Source organism: Squalius cephalus (assembly GCF_949319135.1).
Source record: "Squalius cephalus genome assembly, chromosome: 19".
Taxonomy (NCBI): Eukaryota; Metazoa; Chordata; class Actinopteri; order Cypriniformes; family Leuciscidae; genus Squalius; species Squalius cephalus.
In genome coordinates this window covers 12,336,515-12,357,678 of record NC_137140.1, presented here as the reverse complement: position 1 = coordinate 12,357,678, position 21,164 = coordinate 12,336,515, and the positions used below count along the sequence as shown (strand labels likewise).

General features: G+C 39.2%; 1 protein-coding gene and 1 long non-coding RNA gene across 3 annotated transcripts in view; both read left to right on the top strand.

Annotated features, from left to right (window-relative positions):
* LOC307146792 (transforming growth factor beta-1-induced transcript 1 protein-like) overlaps positions 1 to 21,164 on the top strand; it is a 141,286-nt gene that overhangs the window by 29,520 nt on the left and 90,602 nt on the right. For both annotated transcript variants that reach the window (XM_079851082.1, XM_079851081.1), the window contains one exon: positions 16,181 to 16,317. In XM_079851082.1, coding sequence (XP_079707208.1) covers positions 16,181 to 16,317 — 137 coding nt within the window. The remainder of the gene's footprint in view (positions 1 to 16,180; positions 16,318 to 21,164) is intronic.
* LOC307146801 lies at positions 4,695 to 8,422 on the top strand. Its single transcript, XR_013819158.1, has 3 exons — positions 4,695 to 5,145; positions 5,642 to 5,716; positions 5,807 to 8,422. It is a non-coding gene; the product is annotated as an uncharacterized lncRNA (long non-coding RNA).

Sequence of the window (21,164 nt, the reverse complement as noted above, 5' to 3'; positions counted from 1 at the left end):
GCTGCATTAAAGATTACATGGTTTAACTTCTGTGTTCGAGCAGGTGCAGTGAGGGATAAAATTGTTTTGTAGCTCTGCTTCAACTGTGCGATACCTCACGAGGGGCAACTAAAATTTCTGACATGCCATAAATTCATCCGACCATCCGATATAGAAAATTCTATAGGGATAACACTGATCATCCCTACAGAAGCACCCATAATATATATATATATATATATATATATATATATATATATATATATATATATATATATATATATATATATATATATATGTATATATATATATATATATATATATATATATATATATATATATTATATCTGACCCAGACCCAAACACTGGGTTGTTATGTGTTGTAAACGTTTTCTTCATCGAAGCAGAGACCAAGAGATGTTGGGATATCTTTCAAGCAGAAGTTACTCTTTATTGAGAACTCGTTGTGTGTCGCTGTAGTCATCCAAGTCTAACTAAGGCTGTGCACATTTTAGTTTATATACATTTAGAGGGCAGCGCTTAGAAATGGAGACAAAGCACCTGGGTGACGACCTTAAACAAAGCAAGCAACACAGTTTGCTTTACTGAATGCCCGCTCTGTATCAAACAAGGCTCTTTATCTGGGAGACTTGTTCACAAACGAAAATCTTGATTTCATGGCCCTCACTGAGACATGGCAACGGAAAAAGGAATACTTTCATTTAAATGAGGTGTGCCCTCCGGACTGCTCCGTGTTTGGAACTCCATGAGCTGCGCGGCGAGGAGGCGGCCTCGCGCTCATCCACCGAAACTGCTTTCGCTGTAGGCTTATGAAGCCGGAGCCTTTCAACTCATTCGAGCTTCAAATGACAATGGTTGGAAATACTGACTTCTTTTATTGTATTTTAATTTACCGACCTCCTGGTCCTGCACAAAAGTTCTTAGACGAGTTTTCAGATTTTTTATCGACTATTATTAAATTAGATAAAGTTTTAATTCTTGGTGATTTTAATTTCCACATTGATGACCCCTCTTGTAATGTAGCGTCTGAGTTTTTAACACTCACAGACTCTTTTAATTTAAAGCAACATGTTTCTGGTCCTACACACAAAAAAGGCCACACTTTAGATCGTTTTCTCCTTTGGCCTAGACATAAACTGCCTGAATGTTGTGGATGTTCATGTGACTGACCATTGATGTGTATATTTTAATGTGTCTTGTAATGTGGTCAGTAATGCTCATACAGTGGTGTCCAAAAGTCGTATTATAAATCAAAATGTTAATGAACATTTTTCAGAATTATTTCAGCCCAAATTCATTGAGAATTGTAATGATGCAGAATTACGTGTTAATCATTTTAATGACCATTGCCAGTCTGTTCTGGACATAGTGGCCCCTGTAAAGCACAAAACAACTTCTCCTAAAAATCCATGTCCCTGGTTGAATGAGGAGATTGCTTCCTTTAGGAGAATATGTTGCAAGGTAGAGCGCTTGTGGAAATCCACTAACTTGGAAGTGCACAGACTGCATTTAAAGGAGCTTATTGTATCACTAAATGAAATGACGAAGCAGGCCAGATCTATGTATTTTTCTGATCTTGTAAATCAGAATAAGAGAAATCCCAATGTTGTCTTTTATATTATTCAGAATATTGTTTCACCCTCAACTCCACTGGTGCCTGTTTTCACCATTGAGGACTGCAACAAATTTTTTAAATACTTTGTAAATAAGGTGAATGAGATCAAAACAAGTGTAAAAGCATCTGATGAGAGCACCACTGTTGTAGCTACTCCAAATTGCTCCTGGGCTAGCTTTTCTGCTGTCTCATTAGATGATGTCATGGTCTTACTTAAAAAGATGAAGCCATCCTCATGCCCATTGGATATATTACCAACTTCCTTGTTGTTTAAAGTGATTGATCTTGTTGCTCCTCTTGTCGTCAAAAGTATTAACATTTCTCTTTCCACTGGGACCGTCCCAAACTTTTATAAACAGGCAGTGATAAGCCCCATTTTAAAAAAGTCCAATTTGGATCCAACGAAGCATTGTAACTATAGGCCAATATCAAAACTGCCTTTTCTTTCAAAAGTCTTGGAGAAGGTAGTAGCTGAGCAGCTGACAGCTTTTCTAAGTAACAATGAGCTCTTGGATAAGTATCAGTCTGGTTTTAGAAAGATGCACTCTACTGAGACTGCTCTCCTCAAAGTGTCTAATGAAGTACAGATGGCTGCTGACTCTGGAAGATACTCAGTATTGGTTTTATTGGATTTATCATCAGCTTTCGATACAGTGGACCACAAAATACTGTTGCATAGATTGGAAAAAGAGTTTGGTGTGGTTGGGCCTGTTTTAAAATGGTTTTCCTCCTACTTGAGTGACAGAACTTTTTCTGCATATGTAAATGGTATACTGTCTGAAGCCACTCCATTCTTGAATGGTGTTCCCCAGGGCTCTGTCCTAGGTCCACTTTTGTTTTTACTGTACATTAACCCTCTTGGAATTTTTTTTAACCATTTTAACAATGTGTCATACCATTTTTATGCTGATGACATTCAGTTGTATTGCTCGTTCAATGATTCTGAGTTTCACAAATTAACGGATTTATTGGATTGTATTTCTTGTGTTAAATCGTGGCTTGCAAGTAACTGTCTCCAACTAAATGAGTAAAAAACTGAAACTCTGATTGTAGCCCCAGACAATAAAATTCCATGCATCCTTCAACATCTTGGTTCTCTGAGCTCCTCTGTCCAGTCGAGCATCAGAAATCTAGGTGTCTGGTTTGACCAATCAATGTCTTTGGACGGCCATTCTAGACTTCTGGTCAGAAATTATTTTTATCATCTAAGAAATATTGCAAAATTGAGGGCAATTTTAACGGACTCTGATCTTGAGATGGTTATCCATGCTTTTATTTCTTCACGTTTAGATTACTGTAACTCTCTTTTTACTATTTTTAACAAATCTGCTCTAAATCGTATTCAAATGGTTCAAAAATTCTGCGGCAAGGCTTTTAACAGGATCTGGTAGAAGGACACACATCACACCCATTTTGTTCTCCCTACACTGGCTACCTATCAAATTTCGCATTGATTTTAAAATATTAGTTTTAACTTTTAGAGCTTTAAATGGTCTGGCCCAACAATACATCGCTGACTTGTTATGCACATACTCTCCAGGTCGTGCCCTTCGATCCTCAGGCCAGAGTCTTTTAATGGTCCCAAAGACTCGTTATAAAACCCGGGGAGACCTGTCTTTTCAGGCTGTAGCCCCCAGACTATTGAACGCCCTGCCCTTGTTCCTCCGTGTGGCTGACTCTGTCAATCCTTTTAAAAGTCAACTGAAGACACTGTTATTTAAACAAGCTTTTAGTTGACAGGGTTTTATTTTATTTTGGGCTTTTTAAATGTTTTAATTTTTATTGATTGTATATTAATGTGGTTGCACCTTGTAAAGCACTTTGTGATTTTATCTGTGAAAAGCGCTCTATAAATAAACTTTACTTACTTACATCCTTGACTCTAGAGTGTTACCAATCCTAATCCAATCAGTATAACTATTCAAAGACTGACAGGGGCTCCAAGAGCCATTAAAGACAAAGGGTGAGAGTCTCAGTAATCTGACTCATTTAATTTACAATAGAGAGAACAGGACTGGCAGGAATCTCTTGCTGGAATCGTTGCTTAACAGCTGATATCATCATCATAACCTTAAATGCTAAATTCAACGTACTCTACCTTAGTTTTTCATGTTATGTAAGGACATAAGATCAGCAGATCTTATACAGATTCTTAAATTTGTAACTCCACACTGTAAAAACTAAAGGAGCCTCAAATATCCTGTCGGATACTCAAGGAACTTCAAAATGTAATTTAGGTGCCTCAAAGCTCTTTCTCCTATAGTAGGGTTACTGGAGGAGCATTGACAATCTTTGAGGTTCTTGCTGGAACTTATGGGATCCTTTAAGCACTTTGTATTTAGTTCAGAGGTTCTGGAGTCACCTTTTCATTATCATGAGACCTCGAAGTGCTTTGGGGGAAAATAGAGGAACTTGAATGCGATAAAAGGGTTATTGGAAGATCTTTTAACATTTAAGTGGTTCCTGGAAGATCTCTTATGTTAAAGCCAGCATCTGGAGGAACCCAATGGTTCAGTGAGGCCAGAATAAGATTATTATTATCCTATTATTATTATTATAGGCTACTTAAGTTTGATTCAGTATACATACCCAGGTGAAAAAGACGTACTATTAAATGTATTAAAAATGTACTTGAGTGTGTTTTTAGTAGACCTACAATACAAATATACTTTAATGCATTTTTAATTCATTTAGCCTATGTCTTTTTCACCTGGGTAGCTTACATTTATTTAGTACAGGCCTATTTTATTAAGTAATTTAAACCTTAAACAACAACACTAAATAATAATAATATTAATAATATGAAGAAGAAGAACCAGGAGGAGAGAAGTTTTATTCTGTCACGAAACTGCTGCTATTCCTCTGCTGTCGTCGCTTCAGTGATCCTCGCGCTACTCGCGCGCAACAAAGCTCAGCTGATCGATCGACGTCATCGGGTTTGAAAGTAACGGCTCCTCTCATCAAAGCTTCCGCCGTTTGTTCGGCTCTCCGTTACAAGGTTTGTAAACTCGCCAAATAAATATAAATACAGAGTCTACTCACTATATATTCAAACACATATAAACTACATTTATTATACATGACTACGTTTTTACAGTGTTTACCACTCGTTTATTGCACAGTATGGTATGAAGGTTTTAGCCGCGATGCTAACTACTTGATCTAATGAACAAATGGAAATTATTGACTTATTGTCTTAGATTGATTTAGTCATTCAATTCAACATATTCTGTACAACTGTGTCTTCAAATTGCTGATATAGCCTAACTAATTTAGCTGATTCCTGCTGTTGTCATTGGCGTTTGTTATGAATAACAAAAGCAGGTTAATATAGTTTGGTCAGTTTTTGTTTAGCCTAACTTTACTTGCTACAGGTGCTCTCATTCTCTCAAATACCATTTTAAAGCCATTTACTGGTCAATAAATATTATGTTGTGAATAATCAGCTTTATTCTTTTGTTTCCCCAGAACAACCATTACATTTCTAAAATAATCTGAACATTTCAGTGGCAACATTGAATTGAGTTACAGTAAGTACCTGCACCACATGAAAGTACTTTATTACTATGAACTTTCTCTGTGTGAAATTGTATTGTTTGACTGTGTACTTGTGTTTTTTAATCAGTTATTCTTTGAAAATCTTCCCTCATGCTCTCAAATCTCATTCATGTTACTCAGAAAAATAATATCACAGGTTTGGCGCCAATAATGCTATGCATTTTTTCTTATATCTTTATCATTTGCATTTGAATATAAGACATTTTAACTCTGAATTATAACTTCAAGTTTAGTCTTTTTCGACAAAAAAAAGGAAAAATCTATTACATGGCTTCAGAAGACTTACAACACAGCCCCATAACACATGAGTTGTGAACTCATTGATTATTTTTATGATCTTTTCTGGGACATTTTTGGAGCTTAACCATTTTTACATAAATTGTTGCATTGAATTTAACTAGACAAGTGTACATAAGAATGGTTTCATGAATGATTTACACAATTTTTTTCTGCTTGTGTATCATGCAGTGAAAGCGAATGGTGACTGGGGTTGCATTATGCCTGAGATCTACTTTTGGGTTCCACAGACAGAAAGTCAAACAGGTTTGGAACGTCACAAGGCTGAGGAAATTATTTAAATTTCACAACTATCACTTTAATAACCTTACTAACAGTACATTTTGTACTTTGCAGGGATCTCGGTAAGCTGAAATATAAGTTTGAACAAGAATAAAAATCCTTCTGTAGACCTGAAAATCATTGAAGTGCCTGGACCATCCACCAGAGAAGAGGAAAAACAAGCGGAAAACGAATCTGCTGTACCTTTTCAATTTTCTAACTCTTTAAGTACCTCACACCAACTTGGTCCCATAGTGACATTTTTGACCACAAACGAAATTGCTGATCGTGTGGATTCTTATTGAAATGACTGGAATTCACCAGTGAACATTCACAGAACAACAGATAATTTTACTGCACCTTATTACTGTTTCCGGGTCGAAGCCTCTACTTCCTCTATCTTGTTGTACACTGTTGATTCAAGTCACACATTTAAGCTTTTCAAAAGCCATAGTGTACATTACAGTCTCCAGTCTAACGGTATTCCAGACTTCAACATTTTATGATTCAAAATAGCTGAATAACTAACCATCTGAGATTTCGGTATAGAGATAAAGGTTAGGATCATAATTTTCAGGAATATTACATTTACAGCACAATGAGTGCATATTAGCACTGTTTGTTTGTTTTTGGCATCTGATAGAGCTTTTGGACATGGAAACAGTGATGTCAGACTTACCATCGGACTGAAACACAAATGTTTTAAAGTTAAAGGGTTACTTCAGGATTTAGCATTAAACTTTGTATTAGTAGAAAACCTGTAGTATTTTCGAATTACCATGCTTTCCACCCTCATATCCCCCTGAGACAAGAGATTTATGTATTTTTTGTCTGGAAAAAATCCTCCGATGACGCAAAAATCGTCATTTTGCGTCATCGGAGGATTTTCTGGACAGAGGCTAAAGACTACAGCCAGTAGATGGCGTTGTTCCGCATGTTTTCAGCCCGCCCATAGAGGGTGGGATCTCACTCAGAACGTACACAGTGTCAGCCGTCTTTCTTTGGAAGCTAAGCTAGCAAGGCTCTTGTTCTGTGGAGAAAGCTGAATAGTAGGAGAAAGCTGAGTAAGTAACCATCCTCCTTTTCCCGGACTTGTCCGGCGGGCGAGATCGTTCAAAATGTCCGGGATTCAGCTTTTGCTTTCTGCGGTCGCCATTCATTGTTTACATGCACACATTTCAATCTAACTGAATTCATTCCGATTGGTGAATTTGAATGTAGTGTTTACATGAACGCTAAACAAGTGATCGGTTGATGTGCGTTTTACCATTGCTAAGAAAAATTCACGCTCCTCCGTGAGAGATGCGAGACCCGGCGCGTCTCAGTAATCACGCCACCGGCCTCGCGCTGTTCTCCCGCGGCCGTCAGCCTCGTCCTGCTCGCCACAGTAAACATGATGAATGGCGACTGTAGAACGCAAAAGCCGAATCCCGGACATTTTGGACGCTCTCTAAATCCCTCGCAAACTCATCACGTAGGCTAGCTTTGTTGTTTTCATCTGCGCACTCTTACCGGTAGGCGTGGCCTCCTAAGGCAGCGAAGCAAGTGCATTCTGGGAGTTGTTGTCTTTCATCCACATAAGCCAAAAATACATTTTCTGGCTTTTCTCAGTCTAGAAAGCTCCAAATTCACAAATTTCTTCACATTTCTTCTACTTAAATGACCTATTTTAAATAGACATTCATCTTCCCAGAGGTGAAGTATCCCTTTAAGTAAATATGGACATTTTTAATTAGTCAAAATGTGATTTTTTTACATTGATTTATTTTGTGGAACATATGTGTTTCCATGCATTTTGTTGAGATGTCTTTTCTTGTTTATCTATTGTATATACATGGTTGATTATTCATGTTGCTTATGTATTATACTATTTTTTGTGTATTCATTGATATTAATCTATAGTTAGCTTTTTTCCCATGTGCATGAAAGTGTATGTATAAAAATGAATATCAAATATGTAATAAACAATTCTTATTTTGTATTTGGTTCAATTTGTTTATTATAATAGAAGTCAAAGGTAACCATAGTAACAACATGAAATTAAATATAAAAAAAAAAAAAAAATGAAATTTGGTTCCTGGAGGCACCCAAAGTGGTTCCACACAGTGCCTAATATAAGAGTTCCTCAGGAAACTTGTGTGGTTCTTCAGAGAACCACCCCTTTTTAAAGGGTGCCTAGAGGATCTACAGACGGTTCCGCCGGTGTGGCAAAGTGAAGAACCCCAAAAGGTTCCTCCAGGTACCTTTTATTTTTACAGTGCACAGTCCCCCCTTTGAGAGTTCTAATAATTCTTACATAATACAAATTTAAACCTTCATAAGTTCATTCTGTAGCTTATGTTTGTTAGCATAAGCCCCATCATCCAATCATGTAACTTGAAAAAAAGTTACAGGCACAAATCACTTATTCTGTGTTGTGTCCTAGTTTTACATAAGTGTAGTTCTTTTACTAAGTAAACTGTTGACACATGAATAAGACGCAGGGTGTTAACATGTCGTATGAACTACGTGAGAACACAGAAATCCATGTAGTGGAAGTCTTGAAAATCCAATGAAAATCTTGGAAGTCCATTTCCCACGTATAGTCACTCTGATGACTCGTCCCTCATGAGGGTTGTTCATGGATATCTGAGGTGATGCTTTATACCAGGTTGCCGCTTGTGAAGACATCACGGCATATATGCATACCTGTAACACAAGAAAAAAAAGAAACGATATTTTCTGCTGATATGTTGCACGTTTATTTTCATGCACCTCTTACTTTATTGAGACTTTTCTAGCGATTCATAGTCTTTAAATACATATAATTTGTGCCGTCATTGATTGAAAAATCTGTTTACTTGTAACAGTATAGAAAGAACACAAAGTAACCCCAGTTTTATGTTGTGCATATCTACGTGATGGTGCAACTGGTAAAACGAGTGCACTTGTGTTCCAGGGACCCGGGTTCGAATCCAGTCCGTAGTGGTTCCTTCATTCAATGTACATATATCTGTTCCCATTGTCTTTCTCTGGATAAGCAAGTTACTGGTATACTTGGGGGTGTCAGTAAAAGGCAAATTCTTAAGCTGTGCCATTATTTTTAAAGATTACTTTATTGTAGCCTATTTGAAGCACACTATAATGATGCCATTGCAATGTATTTTAAAATCACTAAAAGTTTGTTATCAGTATAATATTAATGTATGGTCAACTGTCACAGATCACCCTCTTCACTACACTTCCCAGCATCCCTCCTGATCTGCACATCATCTACAATCACTCACACCTGCACCTCATCATCACCCTCATCACTGCCACTATAAAGGCACACTCCTCACCATAGTTCCTTGTTTGTTTGTGTTATGTGGACTCATCTCCCTGTCTCCGGCAATCTCCCTGTCTCCAGTGCCTTCCTTGATCACCTCATCCCTGCACCTTTATGGTCACTATTCACTAGTGATGGTGAAATTAAGCTTTGTGAAGCACTTTCCCCCTCGATAGTGATGACAAAATGAGGCTTCCTGAACCACTGAGACCTCGCAGCCCATTGCTTCAGCCAAAGGTTCATTACTCAAAGCTTCATTCAACATTGCTCAATAGTGACACCTAGCCACTGTGCACAGAAATAGCAGACAAATTAATTCATTCTGAACCAGTGCCAGTGCCCAATAATTAATTCATTTTGGATAGTGACAGTATGAACAACAAAAGTGACACTGTGTTGAGTGTGGTGCTTATGGTGGAGGGAGTGTAATAAAGTAAACTGCAACAGAATAGTCTGGGGTGGGAAAAGTTAAGAATTGTTTCTGGGTTTTTTTTGTGCAGTGAACTGTTACTAGTTTTAGTGCAGTGTTGTGCTTATGGGACTGGGGATATAGAGGAGCAAACTGCAACACTGCAGTTTGGGGTGGGTGAAGGAAAGATTACAATAGATTTGTATTGAGAAACAGAATTATTTCAAGTGTGTTGGGGTTTAGACGATTCCTCTTCTCGGACAAAATCTGGAAAAGATCCTTTCACAAGGAACAGAGGATGCAGGGGAACATAAAAATGACAGCGCCAGCTGGTATAAATGAGGATACTGATGCTTCTTTTGAGCCCAGACAGGGGAGGATTTCCTCTTTCTGGCTCCATTACCAGGAAAAAGGAAGAGCAAACAAGCACAAAAAGCAAACAAATCCAAAAGGGCAATCCAAATCAAAAAGCAGTCCAATCCAGATTCAAAAATCCAAAGCAATCCAAATAATCTTATCTAATTAATATAACAAGACTATAATATAGCTTCTATAATTAATAATAACAATAATAACTATTCTAACCTGATAATGAATATACAGCCCTAGCACATATATGACACAATGACAATGATAGTTATCTAACTCTCTGACACTACTACAACTGCTTCTACTACTCCTGACAACACCCACAAGGTGGCGCGAGTTTCGAACCCCCTTTATCCGGAAGCGACACTCAGACCGAACCAATGACGTATCCACACAAACCGAGGCCTCGTTTGCCATTAGTCACGTGATTTTCACGTTAACAACACAAGCCTCGAATCGCGGCTTCATCTGGCACGCCCATTTTGTCTCGAAACACAAGCTCCGACGCCTCGGTTCAAATGTAACATCACTAATCAATACTCTTACAGTTTAATTGAATTACAATTGTAATGTCGCCAAAATACATTTGAAGTTTATGCTGAGTGAATTCTGCATTTCAAAACTTAAATACAAGAGTATATGTAAAGTATCCTTAAGTATACCTGGAATAGTTCCACTTTAGCACAAACAAGTATATTAAATACAACTTGAACTTCAACACGGCTTTTGGACAACTAAAATGCATTTAGTACAAATTTAGTCGTTCCAATTTAACAGACTTTAAGTATACCAATTTATAGTGTGCCACAAATACATTTAGTTATACTAAAGTACATATGAATAAGTTGTGCTTAAGTATACTTTTTTTCACTAGGGCTAAAATGAGAGATATCTGATAATCACTGCTGTTTCCTGAGCTTAAGAAAAGCAACAGCTGAGCAATAAATTTTCCTCTGGGTATGTGCAACTAAAGTTGATGTAAGGGATTCTTTGTGGAACTCGAATGCAGAAAATGACCCTACTTCCTGAAAGAAATCATGCCATTCTCTGGGTACTTCTCAATTCTTATTTGTGCATCCTCGTTTCCTTTCCTTACTTCCTTTCCTCGCGTCTCAGCTCCAACCCCTGTAGGATGTGAGGGAAGGCTGCAAGGAAAAGAAGCGAGGACAAAGGAATCGAAGGAAAGCTTATTTATACATTGAAATACTTGATCACTCGAGCGTCACTCCACAGCTTCATCAACTGCGCTCAAAGCGAACGTGTTAGGTGTCGCCCAGCCCGCAGCTCTACAGATGTCTGTAGCGAGGTGCCGTGTGCCAGCGCACAAGAAGAAGAGACACCCCTAGTGGAGTGGGCTTTCAATGCGGGCGGGCAGGGGCACGCCTTGGGCTTCGTAAGCCAAGGCAAAGCATCCTCTATCCAGTGGGCCATCCTCTGCTTGGAGACAGCCTTTTCCTTCTGCTGCCCTCCATAACAGACGAAGAGCTGATCTGAGGTCCTGAGGTTTTGCGCTCTGTCCACATACAGACGCAGAGTGCGAACGGGACAGAGAAAAACCAGGGCTGGGTCTGCCTCCTCCGAAGGCAGCGCTTGCAGGTTCACCACCTGGTCCCGGAAGGGAGTGGTAGGAACCTTGGGCACGTATCTGGGCTGGGGTCTCAGGATCACGTGAGAGTTATCCGGGCCGAATTCTAGGCATGATTCGTCGACCGAAAATGCATGCAGGTCCCCTACCATCTTGATAGAAGCCAATGCAACCAGGAGAACTGTCTTACAGGACAGGATTTGTAACTCAGCTGATTGCAAGGGCTCAAAGGGTGGTCTCTGAAGTGCCAAAAGGACCAGAGACAAATCCCAAGAGGGTATAGAGAGAGGGCGAGACGGATTTAGTCTCCTCGCCCCCCTCAGGAACCTGACGATCAGGTTGTGCTTTCCCAACAACTTATCTTCAACTGCATCGTGATGTGCGGCAATCACGGCAACATACACTTTGAGGGTGGAGGGAGACAGCCTTTGCTCCAACCCGTCTTGCAGGAAGCAAAGCACCATTCTGTTCGAGCAAGTTCGGGGGTTCTCCTCGTGAGAAGAACATCAGTCAATGAACAGGTTCCACTTCAATGCGTATAGGCGCCTCGTAGAGGGGGCTCTAGCGGAAGTGATGGTATCAACTACCGCCAGATATGGCATTTCCAAAGGTCCGGACGCGGGTGCCATAGGTCCTCTCTCAGAGGAATGGGCCAGGGAGGGGCTGTCGCGAGGAGCACTAGTTCCGGGAACCAGGTCCGGTTGGGCCAATACGGCGCAACAAGCAAGACCTGCTCCTCGTCCTCCCTGACTTTGCACAAGGTCTGTGCAAGAAGGCTCACTTGGGGAAACGCATACTTGCGTAGGCCCCGGGCCAGCTGTGTGCCAGAGCATCCATGCCGAGGGTCCCCTCGGTCAGGGAATAGAACAAATGGCAGTGAGATGTGTCAGGGGCGGCAACAGATTTACCTGTGCAGTCCCGAAGCACCTGAAAATCAGCTGGACCACTTGGGGATGGAGTCGCCATTCTCCCGGGAGCACCTGCTGCCGTGAGAGCTCGTCGGCTGCACGGTTGAGCAGGCCCGGAATGTAAACGGCACAAAGCGACCTCAGATGCTTCTGACTCCAGAGGAGGAGATGGCGGGCGAGTTGTGACATGTGGCGGGAGCGTAGATCACCTTGGCGGTGGATGTACGCAATGGTTGCAGTGCTGTCCGTACGGACGAGTACATGCTTGCCTAGTAGTGGCGTTAACTCGAGGCAGTTGATGTGCCAATGCAGTTGAGGCCCCGTCCACAGACATAAAGCTGCATGCCCGTTGTACGTGGAGACCACAGAATGCCTGGACACTTGTTCTAGGGAAACACCTGCCTGCAGGAACGAAGGGTCCGACCACAAGCTGAGAGTTTGGCGACCCGGCACGAGCCGCTCTGCCACGCCCATCTCGGGACTTAATCATGGAGCCAGTGTTGGAGCGGCCACATATGAAGCAATCCGAGCGGCGTTACCGCGGCTGCAGATGCCATATGCCCCAGGAGCCTGTGAAACAATTTCAGTGGTGCCGCTGTCCTGCGTCTGAGCGAGCTCACGTAGTTCAACACTGACTGGACACGGGCCACAGTGAGGCGCGGTGTCATGTTGATCGAGTCCAACTCCATACCGAGAAAAGAGATTCTCTGCCCGGGGGTGAGTTTGCTCTTTTCCCAGTTGACCCGAAGCCCTAGGTGGCTGAGGTGACTGAGCACCATGTCCCTGTGTTCGCACAACTGCTCTCTCAACTGGGCAAGGATAAGCCAGTCGTCGAGGTAGTTGAGAATACAAACACCACACTCACACATGGGAGCAATGGCCGCCTCCGTGACTTTCGTCCAAGGTCCAAGATAGGTCGTTACCCACCGCTTTTCTTGGGTACAATGAAGTGCGGGCTGTCGCTTTAAGATCTGATGCATACAATGCGGATCTGGATCTGACAAGCATCCGATGTTGTCACAACTCTTTGCATTCATTTAACACTTTTTAACTAATTTAATACTGTGCTTACGAGGATACTCGACAAAGTGAACAATTTGGCATATACTTTTGTGTGTTTTTGTCCGTTCAAGCGTGAAAGAAAACTCAATGCGGCTGCGCGCTGTCTGAAGCGGCATTCTGTGCGCATGAGTCCTGTGTGTGTGTGTGTGTGTGTGTGTGTGTGTTGTGTGTATCACACAGAGAGGAGATTTACAGACAGCCAGTACAGATTTAAGTTCTTATTTTTGCGTTTTATCGCGCTTGAATTGTTTATTTGCACTTGAATGGAAAAAACGAAAAAATTCTGAAAAAATGAATCGCATGCGTTAACGTGTTCATTTTGACAGCCCTAATTTTTGTATAATCAAACATAAACATAATATGTATTTGTTATATTCCTTTGCTCACTTGGTTCCTCCCTGTCCGCACCTGTGCTCTCGTCATCAGTTGTGTCTGAGGCTGTATGCTGGCCCGTTGGCTTGTAATTCCTGAATTATCAGTGTGCAATGCGCGTGACGTGTACGTTCGTTAATAAATAAACTGCAAGTGTCTTGAGGAAGAACATTGTAGCCGGAGCTACTTCTCTCCGTTAATGTCTATGCCGAGTCACGCAGGCATTGGGCAACTCCGCAGCCGAGCCGACCCCGGGATAAAATAGTCAGAATATAAACACTTATTATAGGCGTACCGTAGTGATTCAGGATAAGTCAAAAACACGGTTTGGAAAATGGATTCATGATGTACTCGTTCATTTTGAACACAAGTTACGGACTGCAGCAGTTGCACATGTGTGAATTTAACTGAGTATATGACCACGCACTCTCACACATGCGACCACATAAAATTTTAACTCGCACATTCTCAAAAAATGGTCGCAGTCTGGAACCCTGACATTGGATTCATCCGCGCTGTGCCGTGCCGAGGCACAACCCACATAAAGTTCAGCTGTTGTCACCTTGTCTTCACTAATTGATCTGTGTATTTAAGTTCCTCTCGTGTCTATGTTCATGGTCGGTTATTGTTTGTGTTAAAGTCCCCGTGAACCGGAAGTTGCAAACGGCTTTTCTCCAGTGTTATGACGTATTTCCAAGTGAAACGGAATATTGAACAGAGGGCAGGGTTTTACTCTAGCGCTCCTCCTCTCCATCTCTGCTCATAGAAGACTAACGGTTTGAGGGGAGTGGTTAAGCGTTTTCAAACCAAGCCGTCAAACCTAAGTCATCAGAAAAAGACACCATTCCAGACCCGGAAGTAACTTTTCAGATTTTGAGGAGAACTTGGTAACTTTTTTAACTTAATAAAACTGTCTAGAAATCATTTGGATGGTTAAACAACCTGTTCTGGTGATATTGGTGACTTTCCCCGCTCCCCCCAGCGTTCCCAGGCGGAAAACCAACCTTGCAACTTGGGGACTACCGTCCTGGCAAGATAGAAATTGGAAGTCTCGTGAGAAGCGAGAACGAGCGTGAAACACGAATTGCTTTACGGCAATTCGACATAAACACACACGCATGTATGATGTATTACCAGATTACCCACCTCGGTACACATAGCTCCACACGATACAGTTGGCTTGCTCCGATCAAAACAAACGCACATGAGCAGCTGTAGAGAGGGGGAGGAGGCCGCCGCAAGTGAGTTTTTTACGACCGTGTTGTGAAATATACGCCCCACAGCTGTAGGGGGAGCTCGTGGGGAAAACATGCGACAACAAAAGGGAAAATCAGCGAAGAAGTGACTAGAGTTCGCTAGAGTTGCCGAGTTCTCCTTTAAAGATTACCATGGTAAAAAAAAATTTTTTTATATATTTACTTGCACGGATTAATTGTTCACCACAAGACTAGTAATATGCGCTAACAAAGTAAATAGGGTCAATTTTGATTTCATGGGGACTTTAAGTGCACACTGTTTGTGCGTTACACGCTGTCTCGCATCATGGTTATTACTTTGAGTTACTTATTAAACTAATCTCGTTACTTTTCAATGTTCATCATCTTCATTGGACCTAATTCGTGACATAAATATTATGAGAATTTAAAAATATCAGTTTTCTATTTTAATATATTTTAAACTGTAATTTATACCTGTGATCAAATTACTTCAGTCTTCAGTGTCACGTGATCCTTCAGAAATCATTCTAATATGCGGATTTGCTGCTCAAGAAACATTTCTGATTATTATCAATGTTGAAAACAGTTATTCACATTTTTATTTCAGGATTCTTTGATGAATAGAAAGTTCAAAAGAACAGCATTTATTTCAAATATAATCTTTTGTAACATTATAAATCTTTACTTTACTTTAATCTTTACAGTTACTTTTGGTCAATTTAATTCAATGTATTGATTTATTTTACCCCCCCCCCCCCCTCTTTATCCCCCCCGCTTTCTAGTTCAGATAAATTCTTTTTCTGAATTCTGTTCTTTTGAACTTTCTATTCATCAAAGAATCCTAAAAAAAAAATGTGAATAACTGTTTTCAACATTGATAATAATAAGAAATGTTTCTTGAGCAGCAAATCATCATATTAGAATGATTTCTGAAGGATCATGTGACACTGAAGACTGGAGTAATGATGCTGAAAATTCAGCTTTGATCACAAGATTAAATTACACTCTACTATATATTCATATAGAAAACAGCTGTATTCATTTTTTTTGTTTTAATCAAATAAATGCAGAATTTGTTAGAGCTCATCGCCCAGGCCTAAATAAAAATATATAAGAATTTTAATTTTTGAAAGAACTATTCCTTGGAATACACATTGAGATTGTGAGTGTTGTAGTAGGCCCTTACTAATAGATTTTTTTGTAACTTGTGTTTTTCTCAGTACTGTATGCAAGCCACGCTTCCCACGCACAGCAGACCCTCCTCCTGCTTTCTCCTCTGCCTCGGTTCTGGGGGGAGGGCTGAGTGAACTTGATCACTTACTACAGGAGCTTAATGCCACACAGTTCAACATCGCAGGTGAGTAACTTGTTACTAGTGAGTAACTTTAACTTGTAACTTGTTACTGTTACAGGCGACCTTGAGTGTCCAGAAAGGCGCCAAATAAATAAAATGTATTATTATTATTATTATTATTATTATTAATAAAAGTTGTTCATTGACTATGTGCAAGAACAGAATATAACCCTGCAAGCCCATGACAGTCATTGGCCCAGTCAGTAATTGCTCACCCTCATGTTGTTCCAACCCCGTAAGACTTTTGTTCATCTTCGGAACACAAATTAAGATATTTTTGATGAAATCTGAGAGCTGGCTCACTCCTTCATGGGCTGTAAGGTAATTTCATCTGTCAGCCCAGAAAAGTTAGTAAAGACATCGTTAAAATAGTCCAAGGGACTACAGTGGCTCAACCTTAAGTTTAACAAGCGACTAGAATAGTTTTTGTGCGAAAAAAACAAACAAAAAAAACACTTTATTCAACTAGTCATTTTCTTTTGTGTGGGCCTCTGACGTTCATGGTGAGAACGCCATGACGCATGCACGAGAACTGAGGAGATGACGCTTACGATCATTTGATGGGAAAGTGTGAAAGGTAAGCCATTCATTTTGTGGCATTGGTAAGGCACTTTTACGTTTTCTCATTGGTTTCTCACAATTCGGACATCAAGGAAATGCACACTTTAGAACCCATTTTAAACACTACATTGAGACCCATCTGCGTCATCTTCTCAGTTCTCACGCAAGCGTCGTGACGCTCTCGTGAACTCTCGTCAGAGGCCCACACAGAAGAAAATGAATAGTTGAATAAAGTCGTATTTTTGTTTTTTTAGCGCACAAAAAGTATTCTCGTCACTTGATAAACTTAAGGTTGAGCCACTGTAGTCCCTTGGACTATTTTAACGATGTCTTTACTAACTTTTCTGGGCTGGCAGATGAAATTACCTTGCAGCCAATGAAGGAGTGAGCCAGCTCTCAGATTTCATCAAAAATATCTTATATCTATTTGTGTTACGAAGATGAACGAAAGTCTTACGGTGTTGGAACAACATGAGGGTGAGTAATTACTGACAGGATTTTCATTTTTGGGTGAACTAGCCCTTTAATGTGTCCTACCTTTAATTTACAAAAAGAAAGTAGCTGTGCTGTTTACAAATAATCTGGAAAATACACACGATCAGTTAAATTTACTTGCGCACAACTGACTGCAGACTGCCAAAAGTTGGGTTGCAAATGCAAAATAAGAACATTTTCTTTTTAGGAATTATAATACGATGGCACTTTCTTAATTAAAGGTGAGGTGATATTGTAAGGTCATGTGATAACAATGCAGAGTATTACTATTTATCATTGTACAGGATTGTTTCACGTCCTGTGTTTTCAGAAAGAGTACCCAGATAGCAAGCAATTTTTCAATGTCAAGATGTGTCTATGCTAATTGCATTGAATAAACGTTACAAACTGGTGTTGGTTCAATATAATTTTTGCACCAGCAATTAATGTTGAAACAATGGTGAGATTTCAACAAAAATCCATAGTAATTTCATTGAATCAACGTTATGAAGTGATGTTGGTTCAATATCACTTTTACACATGCAATTAATGTTGAAACAATGGTAAGATTTCAGAAAAAAAAAAAAAAAAAAATCAAGGATAATGTCATTGAATCAACGTTACACTATGATTGATTCTACACCACCGTTGTTGAATCAATATTGAAATAATATAAATAAATATAAATAAAACTAAAATAACCAATAGTAATGTTATTGAATTAATGTTAAACTGTGATGTTAATTCTACATCACTGCTGAATCAACACTGAAATTTACAAAAAGAATCATTGGTAGTATTGGTAATATTGTTGGGTCAATGTTACAATGTGTTGATGATTAAATGACTTTTGTTAATACATTGAAAATACAACTGAATCGTAATGTCAACATAAATTAATCTTGCAATCTGATTTTGAAACAAAATTAATATTTCAACTACACTTCAATGGTACAGCAAAAAATTCCTGCCCTAGTGAAAAAATAGTATACTTAAGTGCAATATAGTGGCCCACTATAAATTGGTATACTTAAAGTCTGTTAAATTAGAACAACAAATTTTGTACTAAACTCATCAAGTTCAATTAAAGTTGTATTTAATATACTTGCTAGTGCTAAAGTGGAACTATTCCAGGTATACTTAAAGCTACACTGTGTGATTTTTACCCCCATCTAGCGGTGAAATTGTATATGACTACCCAGTGAATATTAGTTTCTGTTCCTCTCAATTCCGAGGGCGTTTTAACTCCTACGGTGGCCGTATTATTCCAAGATTAACATGGCTTCCAGTTATCGACTTCGTCCATGACAATAATAAACAATACGTCTAAAATGAATAAAACTACAGGACAGATATCAGGAGGTAAACGTCACCCTTGGTATCGGCTATCCCAGCATAATCAGATTAGGCTAACGTTACAATGTGTACAAAGTAAAAGCAATTAAAAATAACTAAAATTTACAGTGTCCTTTTTTTTTATATAGCTTAAAAAAATTGCGCCTTTAAAACTATTCATCACCTGTGATCCGTTGCAGCACAGATTTATGTTACAAGGTAAACAATACTTTTTCACCATTGACGCGAGGATGAAGTTATACTAGAGGTCGTTCTGGCGTTATGCACAACCATGCTATGTTTAGACAAGCAAAGTTATAAAACTTCGAATTTACACAAATGAATTACAACAGGCTGAATTACCTGTCGAGAAGAAAGCAGGCAACCTCGGCGTCCGTTTTAAAATCTTTTCTCCTCATGAGCTCTTTCCAGATGGGAAAAGTTACTCCAATATTGACTATGGTCTTGCTGATTTGTCTGTCGCGTTGACGTTCAAATGTGAGTACACACACACACCACACTATCTTTCAAATCTGCCGGCACTCGCGAGCTCGCGAGTAATCTCCCCCTCGCATTCGTCACGGTGTCACTGAGTGAAAAACGCAAAAGGGAAGCTTGAATTTACAGGTATGTCCCTCTTTGGCTAATGTAGTTTCAAGATGGAGGGGCAACATGGCGACCGGCATTCGAACCCCTCACCCGTATGTACTTTCAATGGCAGATTATAAATTTAAGAGAATACTTTATTACTTGAAAGAAGTAAATATACATTAATGAGCACACATATTTTTGAAAGAACTAAGTGTTTTTTGCTAAGAATCAACTAAAAAAGTTACACAGTGTAGCTTTAAGTACACTTTAAATATACTCTTGTATTTAAGTTTTGAAATGCAGAATTCACTCAGCATAAACTTCAAATGTATTTTGGTGACATTACAATTGCAATTCAATTACACTGTAAGAGTGTTGAACATACATTAATATTATACTGATAACAAGTAACAAGCACTTTTAGTGCTTTTAAAACACATTGCAATTGCATTCCAAGTAAACTTGAAGTGTACTAATGCCATCATTATTGTGTGCTTCAAATACAACAAAGTTATCTTTATAAATTACGGCATGGCTTAAGAATTTGCCTTTTACTGACGCCCCCAGTATACCAGTAACACACTTAACCGGAGAACATCAGTGAGACAATGGGAATGTCACGTCTGGTTTTGGTTTGGTTTCATGTTCTTTTTTCATGTCTTCACCTTCTTCTTCTTCTTCTTCGTCAATTTTTAAAGGCAGCTTGCATCCTTTATGTTGCACTACTGCCATCTAATGGAGTTAATTAACTCCTACAGCAATATGTCAAATCCTTGTCAATAGTCGTGTATTTATTAGAAAACAGAACAGACATTCCCTTCCTTGTTTTCTTCCACTACATTACAGTATGTCCTTCAGTCCACGTCCAGTTAGTCCTATACTTTCCATATTTTTAATTATGTCCTCTCTCTCTGTTTTATATTTTCTGCAATTAACAAGCACATCCCCAGTGAAAAAAAGTACACTTTATTGTATTTGAAATATATTCACTTTTTCAAAAGTACATTGCAAATATACTAACAAAATTGTACTATCTTTAAATATATTAAATTATATTAGCATTGTGCTTTTACCTATTTTCACAATACAACTTTTAACACACTTTAAAATAATTGTACTTTAGTATATTTTCTAAAAATATATTTTAGAAAAATATACTTGAAGTGAAAATTCAGTTTATTTTTTAAAAGTGTATTTATTTGCACTTTATTAAAAGTACATTTTATAAATATTTTAACTGTGTACTGGAAATGATCTTTGTAGCAATGCATTGGAAGCAGAGCCGGACAGTAACGGAGTACATTTACTTGAGTACAGTACTTAAGTACAATTTTGAGGGATCTGTACTTTACTCGAGTATCATTTTTGGGGAGTACTCATGACTTTACTCAAGTACATTTGAGAGGCAAATATTGTACTCTTTACTCCACTACATTTCTATCCATAACCGTTAGTACCCGTTACTTCTTCTAAAAAAAAAAGGAAAAAAGAAAAATCTCGGAAACCCTCAATTTGTTGTTTCCCTCTCAAACGTGATTGGATTGTGCCGGCGCCACTGATTGGGACACCCTATCAGCAATCACCTTCATGGTCAGATTTAGATAAGAGACGAAACCATGGACGAAACAATGAATGAAGACGCAGCAGGTCCATCCCGGGAATGTGCCAACCCGTGGCCCCACCTCGCCAGACTATTTCAATTTTCTGAACAAGTTAATGATAGTTTTCGCTTCAAGTGTTTGCTGTGTTTACCAATGTAAGCACTGTGGCAGTAATGCAATATTTAGAAAATGTACTCTTGTACTCTTGATACTCAAGTACTTTTAAAAAGTAGTACTTCAGTACTTCTACTTAAGTAGACATCTGACTGTAGTACTTTTACTTGTACT